General features: G+C 40.1%; 1 protein-coding gene across 3 annotated transcripts in view; it reads right to left on the bottom strand.

Annotated features, from left to right (window-relative positions):
• Nucleotides 1-400: 400 nt before the first annotated feature.
• The window catches only part of LPGAT1 (lysophosphatidylglycerol acyltransferase 1), a 64,172-nt gene continuing 55,985 nt past the window's right edge, over nt 401-8,587 (bottom strand). For all 3 annotated transcript variants that reach the window (XM_016215195.2, XM_087828011.1, XM_087828010.1), the window contains exon 8: nt 401-6,627. In XM_016215195.2, coding sequence (XP_016070681.2) covers nt 6,476-6,627 — 152 coding nt within the window. In that variant the 3' untranslated portion in view covers nt 401-6,475. The remainder of the gene's footprint in view (nt 6,628-8,587) is intronic.

The raw sequence follows: 8,587 nt of genomic DNA, 5'->3' as shown, positions 1-8,587 counted from the left end.
CCCAGCCTGCTCACTTCTCAGTGACACCACAAGACAGCTGCTATCATCACAAGGATGCCCAGGTCTTCTCCTATCTGAGGTAAGGAAGGAAAGGGAACTCTACCATTGTCTCAGTTCACACACCTGAAAGGCAGATGGTGTTCCAAGAAGAGGGGACAGAAACTCTCCAGGGGAGAACTGGGAAGAGCTCTGTGATAGGCTCATGATTTGTAGCAAAAAACGTCATTGCAATTTCTTCCTTTGTAAAATGAATATAATCCCAGCTAATTCAGAGGATTTTCTGATTACGAAAGAAGCCTGTCTCATTTCCAGTGGTTAGCCAACCCTCCTCCCAGGTTCCACGTGTTACCTGATTATACTTCGTTTACGTTTCTCAAGCCTCTAAGAGTTAAGAACAAGGTTGTCCAAGTCCTGAGAGGTAAAAATTTATTGATTTATATCATATCAGCATGTTATGATATGGTCACACCTGCTCATACAGCTGACTTTTTCTTATAACCGAAAGAGGAATTTTTTTCCTTTTAAAAATACATTTTTTTTTCCAGCAGGAAGAAACATTTTTAAAACAAACATTTTCATATTAAGTGGAAATTAAAAACAATGGCTTTTTTGGTTTTTCCCCAACTCATGAGGATTAGGGCTGGTCAGCAACAGATCTCTGAGTGCTTCAAACTAGCGTTCAGGCCTCTGCCCCCAGTTTATTCTTCGCCTTCTACAGAAACCACTTCGGGGAGGGGGGCAATTACAACTTCACCAAATCAGCAGCCTCAACCCAGACAGGAAACAGAAGAGGTAGACTGAACTGCAACTAGTTAACCTATTTTGTAGATTACGTAAGATATTTTAATACATTTAAAATTTTTCAGTGGGCACAAGCATATTCTACAAACATCATACCAAAAAATGTTTTAAATGCTCAAAACAAAATCTTAGAGATGCCTATTATCACAGTTCACTTTGAGAAATAAAAGCATACAACCAACTTTAAAAATATGCAAGCTTTCCATGTATGCAGCTTTCAGGGAAAGCTGGCGTTGGCAAATTCTTCAAAACTCCAAAGCCCGCTCTGTAATGTTAATGCTTTCCTATCCTTACAAGCCCCGGCCAGGGTCAGAGATAGGAAGTTCCTGAGAGCAGTGAGTAGATCAACTGTAAGACCTTTATTCAACACCAACAGTTTTTTAAAACAAAAAATACATAAAACAGAATCGGGCAGTGGTGTGCTGGAGACATCTCCCACCAGCTCAAGAGAGCCCAACTTTAAGTTTTAGAATTCCACCAGTCGTTGTTAAACGGCTGTTATTAAAATTAAATTATATAAGCTTCCCATTGGTGAAGCTGAAAGTGGTTCACTTCAATGAGTGTAATTTGTACAAGGCTAAGAAACAGTTTAACAGTAGATCACATATCAGATTGAATGACACATTTGAGAAATGAGTGCATTACGATGTAATTCCATTTTTCAAATCATGGTTGGATCATGGTCATAAGTTGGCTAAAGAGTTCAGGAAAAATCAACTGGAGCATCCTGGGAGAATCGACTGGATATATGGAATTTACAATAAAGTATATTTTATTATTATCTGTTAATCATGTTATAAAATCCTTGCTATCAGCGAAGTTTATAACTTCTGTACGTTTGTATACATAATTTTTCCCCAGGAGCGGATTGTTAAGCATTTACCAGTTTACCACTGGATGGGGGAGGGACAATTAAACCAGAGGAGAGCAATGTTTTCCATTTGGTGTTTCGGTTTGTCTTCGGCATCTGACTGCCATGCTGTGTTCTAAGTACATGTCTTCGGATGTTAATCCCCAAATAGCTCCAGGAAAACAAACACCCCATGCCCACTACTAAGAATTAAAAGCACTTTACTTGAAAAAAATCAACTTTATTTTTTCTAGGTTAAAAAAAATAGAACCAGCTATTAATTTTCTGTTGAGAAAATGCTTCTTTTGGTGTTCACATCTCAATTTCTGAAAAGGTAATCTGGTTACTACAATAATCCCAATGCATTCGTAAACCAGATCCACGTGTGACCAGCCCTTTACAAAAATTACAGTCGCCACAGCCTTTACATTCATTCTTATCATACATTACAACATGCAGATACACAAAGAAAGACAGGTCACCAAGCTGAAGTAAACATTATGGCATCAGGAAAACGAAAATCCATCTGTATAAAATAAATACAACTTTGTGATAACTGTAAAGAAAATGAAAGCACTTAACACAACAATGGCAGTCTGGTGTGTAACTGTTTCATTACCCAATCATAACAGAAGTTACTATAAGATGCAGAGACTCTTTATATGGAAAGAATTTGTGCATCACAGCCATGTGTTCAACAGTTTACACAATAAAAATAAAGCCATTCAAAACAGGTGTGCATATTTTGCAACTAGAATACGCTTAACATTTTTTTTGCTCTTTAAACTGTTTTAAAAAAAATATTCAATGTAAAAGTCCTCAAATGGAAATTCTGCAGAAAAACGCACATTTTATCTTCCATGTGGCCACAGTTACCCTCCCCCAACAGTCCAGCACTCTCAGCTCATTCCCAGGGTCCAGTTCCTCCTTGCTGGGGAGCAATGCAAAGGATAAGACAAAGCACCAACCAGTGACCGCTCCAGAGAATGCCCGGCCCCCTTGTGATGCCCCTTGGGCAGTTTTGGTCCCAATATATTAGTCTCTACCCTCTTAGACTATGAACCAGTGCACCTGCTGCCCAGTCTGCTTTTGATTTTGCCTTTCATGCTACCAGAAGCAAGGTTCACAGCACTACATGGCAAAAAATAAGACTAACCATTTCACCCGTCTGCTGTGGACAGCGCTGGGACTTGCAGTGGTAACTCTGGAGTGAAGTCCTGTGTAATGAAGAAAACAACTAATGCTTCCTATGCAGCAGTGCAAATAAAAATGTTCTTAAATATAAAATGAGTCCAATAAGACCATCCATGATTAAAGACTACATCCTATGATTATAACCAGGTCCCACTAGTTCAGAGGAGTTGTTAGGGAAGTGATTGTCAAAAAACGTCACTAAGACAAATGCACACGAAGTGAGTGACATGAGCAGAGTGGAAAGGGATTCTTAGCATCGATCCAAATGGTATGAACACGAGAATGATGTTCTGAGGTTTACATTTGGTGAACTAACATTTCATTTTCATAAAAACGCTCGAGAACAACTGCAATTCTGCCAACTCTTGATTATTAGGGAATCCTTTTCTAGACTATGGGTCATTTAGGGTTTGTGTTCCCTCTTCCTGAAGCTGGCTGTCTTTCCAATCTTTCCATACCTATTAACAGTCACAAATATATAGGCAAGAGAAGCTAACAACTTGAGTCATTTTATAAAATTAGTCAGCATCTAGGAGGGGGGAAAAAAGTTGGATGAGAATAAAAATTCAAACTCCTAAATACAATCAGATTTTTGGCTTACATGATGTATTACTGGAATAATTATCCAGTAATCTCTAGTTCCTTTACTCTGAAAAATTAAGGGTTAGTTGTAATATTAAAATGTGATGGATATCATGACAGATCTGAATTCACAGCTTTTTTTTAAATCTACTATTTAGATTCTCAACTAGTTTGTTTGACTACTCAAGACATCATTTCCATTCTGTAATTTTTCTTTACCTTCCACTGGTCTATAGGCTTCTCTACAATAACTGTATATTTGAACACCAATAACAGTTTCTGGAGTTAAGCATGGACTTCTGGGGTGGTCACTTCTGTAGCTGGAGGCCAGGCAGGTGCTCCATCGCTGTGACTCCAGGATCCAGCAGGGAGTCTGCAACCCTGTCTGCTGTGGGAATCTAGGCAGGTCAGCCAAGGCCAAGAAATGCTGCGATTCTATAAGCTACTGGTATAAAACTGGCACAGTGTTATTACTTTTTTTCCCCTTGACAAAATGGATATTCGCTAAATCTCCTTTCACTTACTTTGCAAAGGAAGTACAAATTGGGAATTTTACCCAGTTCTGTACAGTGGCATATTGCTGCTTCCCTGACTGCCATATAAAAACACTGATTTACTCTTTACATTCCCTACTGTGAGCAAGAGAACCCCAGTTGCTGAAAAGGAAAGCACTAGCAATGCTCTCAAACAAGCATATTTTGCTAACAGAAGAGAGGGAACATGTTGATGAAGAAACAAGAGGGATAGGGCAGATCAAACACACATCTATTTACAACTCACAGATCTATGTTCAAAAATTAACTCACACATCAAGAGGCTGTTGACATGACTGTGCTTGAAAAGTAAAGCATCTTACAGAATAGTCTGTTTAATGTGTACAGTATAGTAAACAATACCATGCTCCTTTGGAGCACAGTGATGGCAGAAGTGGCCCTAAGCCACACCTGTGTGTGCACGAATGCATTTCTCTTCCTTTCTGATGGGAGAGCTTCAGCAATGAGGAACAGGCCTAGTGGCTAGAATGTGTCTGCCATGCTTGACAGTGAACAACTTGTCCCCTAGATGGCTGACTAACCTCTCAAGTGAACAGTTCCAATTCATCTTGTAATCTAGTAGCATTTGCCGGGCCTCAATCAGAAGCACCTTTAAGTTCCCATTTGGCTTCCTATCAGCATCGTACCTCTAAATTGAGATTGGTTTCACCTACTCACAGTCACTGTAAAACACATAATGAAATGCTTCAATATCAAAAGAGTGGCACCTATGACAGCCATTCCCAAACCAGACACAGGAACACTGCTGCCTTCTGCGTCTCACCAGCAGTAGTATAATCAATGAGGTATTTCAGTTCACGCATCACTCTCTTCACACATGCACCGGATTAACCTAAAGGTGAAGCCGCTGTGGGCTTGTATTTGGTGTTGCTTTACCCTTCCCACATAGCTGTCTTCTCAGTTTGTCTTTTTGGTTTATTTAAAAAACAAAAAATATCAGCCTTTACTTTTGCTTTCTGACCATCTCAAAATTGTCAAATTGTACGATCAGCAACCAGAGGGGAATCTATGATGCTCATGTCACAGAAAACTACTGCTGACTCACCAGGATCTCACCGTCTCACAACCCCGGGCCAGAGGACGTTCTCTGCAACGCTGGAGTGCAGGCAGTGACAGATGCAGTGCCAGTGCTGCGAGAAGAGTTTGGTTCTACTGTGAGGTAAACTGCATGAACATAGTGACAAATGCAAAAAAAAAAATAATCCTTCTAGAAATAGCCACAGCTTTATCCTGTTCAAAAGCAACTGGAAGAGACTGGGAAGCCTTGTGTGCTGGTCTCTCCTGGCCACACCACCCTGACATGGGCAGCTCCTTGATGTGGCAGCTTCTGGGGGTGCCTGTGACAACTTGTCACCATTTCAAGCCAGAGTCTGGCTCTAGCTCTTATTTTTCTAATAAACTAGCCTATTTCACCATATATTGATGATTTAAATGTTTTGCATTAATTTGTTTCAACCATCCCCAAATGCATTTGGTGCTAATATACCAAAATTAAAAAACACACACACACACACAAAACCACAAACAAACAAGACAACAAGGCCTCTGAGCCAGCTAGAAGCCTCCCTTGGGTGTGGCGCCCAGTTCAGGGAGGCTCTGGAGAGCATCAGCGCACAGGGAAAACACGCAGGCAGGACAGCCGCTCAAGAGTCCCCCTCACTGGTTATGCGAGTCTGGTTTTCAGGCCATATTACTAATCCTTTGCTATAGATGCAGCTGATAAAAGTGCATTTTGTAAAAGAAAATTATCAATCTACGATATGCCTTCTATACAAAAGGAGAAACCAAGTCCCCCCTCCCCCCAAAACACACACACACACACACACACACACACACACACACACACACACACACACGGAAAGCACTAGCGCATGTAAACACGGTGTCGGGCTGAGCTAGCCTTTTAAAAGAGAACATTCCAGGACCGGGACGTGTCCACTGGACACTGCTTTCCCCCCAAAGCATGCCTGACACCGAACCCCACTGAGCTGGTGAGGACTGGAGTGTCACTGTAAGGGACAGGGAGACAGTTCTTCAGAAGGTGCCAACCAGCCCCCTCAAGGTTACTAGTAGCACAGCAGGAGTCGGGGAAGTGAGGGCTCTATAGCAACTGCCCTAATGGAGACTACAGGCTAAGAGGACAAACACAGCTCTCTGAGCGTGAACTACATGATCAAGTATCTGCTGGCAACAGAATTACTCTGTCTTCTAGGTTGATTTTATGATTTCCTCTTCTCCAAACATGATGTTTGCCTAAATGTGTGGCAGAATTTATCTTTTTAAAACATGAAAAGTCCTTAAAACATATTAGCAAGTCATTAGATTACTGATCCTCATTTTAGCAGAGTTTTAAAATATCCCAAAGAGGGATAAATATTAATCCATCCATAGAATTTCCTTTGCTTTTTTTATATTCTGATTTGCACATGTAAAGTAATGCACACTCATGAAAGTCTGAATTCCTATGGTGACCTTGACAAGTCCAAGTCAATTCCTAAAACAGGCAATGGTAAAAATACTGAAAGATGTTGTACCACATATAGCCTGATAAAAATGCAAAAGACTGTATGAGAAAGATCCACATATTGCTGAGGGTCATCTCCCTGGAAATAGCTTCCTTGTGGCCTTTGGCAGGTGGAAACGCCCCTAAAAAACAAGATGGAAATAATTTATTTTACTGTAATGGAAGGTTTTCTGGAATAAAAGTTGAATATTAGTTTTAACTAGAATATTAATTTTTAACTAGATGTGTTTTTAACACATCTTCTGTGACTTCTCATCGATCTTGAAGAAAGATCTCATTTGAAATACAATTTTCAACCTGCTGAGCCCTTTCCTGCCTCTGAGCCTTTGCCTCTATGCTGTCTGCCTAGAGTGCTCCTCCTCCATCTCAGTGAATGGCTGGGCATCTGCATTCTTCCAGTATCAGGAAAAAACCACCTGTCCCTGTCCACACCCCCTATCCCCTTACCGCCCCCCCACCTAGTCAATAACTCTCATCTCCGTGTTTATTCCTTCTTGGCACTTTCCACAACTTGTAATGATCCCCACATATCTCTTCTTTTTTCTACAGACTGTCTATAAACTGCATGAGAGCAGGCACTCTGCGGCCTTGTCTCCCTAGAGATTTCCACAGTGGCCAGGACACAAGATGTGTGAAATCAATATAGAATACTTTCCCAAATAGCATGAACTTATTCTAATTCCTCTAGTTACAAGTCAAACGTCTTTGCCACAAAAAAGTGGTTGTAAATCACTGATATTTTCAAAAGGCAATATGGTTTATGAAATATATCTTAATAGTAAAAAAGTAGAAACACACAGTAAACAGATCTCTGGAAAGGAAAACTAGGCCATTTCAGGCCGATATCACCTAAGGTCACCTTGGTAACACTCTTCAGCATTTCAAACGGTCTTTGTACTAGTGGACAATCCCCCAGCTAAGCCGATTCATGAGAGGATTTGCTTCTCACAAGCAATGTATAGAGAACACTTTCAAGTTTTAAGGTCTCTTATGCAAACAGCTTTCTTAGAAAGAGACTTCCATTATTGTTGCTACAATTTAGGGCAAATATAAAGCAAGAGACAGATGGAAAAAAAGAGGGAGCTTGGTGCCTCATGACTTCTTACACATCCCTCCTTATCTTTAAGGAAAATTTGAGAGTAAGACCAAGGATTGCACACACAGACAGGGACATGTTATTAGTCTTATTAGGAATTCTAAAGGCATACACAGTGTCCCAACTCCTGTCATATTAATATGCACTATTCCACAGCCCCAGAATCAGAAAATCAAGATCAGGAAGGAGTCCTCTGGAGGGCAAAGAGAAACAATCCTAAACCCCAAACCAAAAGCACTAAGGGTAATAATAACAGTATCAGCCTTCCCTCAACAACAGGCCTTAAAAGTCTGATTTAGCATGAATTTTAATTCTGTACCAAAAAATATTTAAGAGGGAAGAAAACAGCTCCTTCTGTTCATCGAAAATCCCATGTCCATTCTCAGACCTGGGACAAGATTTGCTTCACCATTTCCCCCCTGTGGTAGCCTCTAGAAAATAGGCCTACAAATAGCTATTTGTGAAAGCACCTGGGTAGTGCCTAGAGTTCCATCAATGTTAATTCCCTTTTTTCATAACTTCCTTTATTCCTTCCTCTCTCCTCCTCCCCTGCTGTCTTTTTCACTGCACTATAGTTTTCATAGAACGTACAGAATATTAAGTATAGAAAGGGGACCTTAGGGTAAACAGATTTTTTTTTCTCCCAAGGAGAAAAGTATAAGGTTGTATCCATGAAAACTAAAAAGTGAACTTTATCCCTTTATGTTAAAAAAATAATAAAGCATATAAAAAAGCAGTTACAAGTGATCTCAAGTGACTGCCAGATGATGGTATTATTTAGACTATCAAGTACAATGCCAAAAATGAATGCCATTTGCTATTTCATAAAACAGCCCATATAATTACATATGTATGATTACAGTCTCCCACAAACTGTACTCTCCTGAATTAGATCCATTTGTACACAGGCTGATGAATAAGTGCCTGACTACATTTAATATAAACTTGTCTTTATGAAAATTCTAAGCTGCAATTCTTAAATATAG

The sequence above is a fragment of the Miniopterus natalensis genome, chromosome 19 (genome assembly GCF_054644295.1).
Source record: "Miniopterus natalensis isolate mMinNat1 chromosome 19, mMinNat1.hap1, whole genome shotgun sequence".
NCBI classification, from domain to species: domain Eukaryota; kingdom Metazoa; phylum Chordata; class Mammalia; order Chiroptera; family Miniopteridae; genus Miniopterus; species Miniopterus natalensis.
The sequence above is the reverse complement of the archived record's forward strand: the minus strand, read 5'-3'. Positions and strand labels throughout refer to the sequence as shown.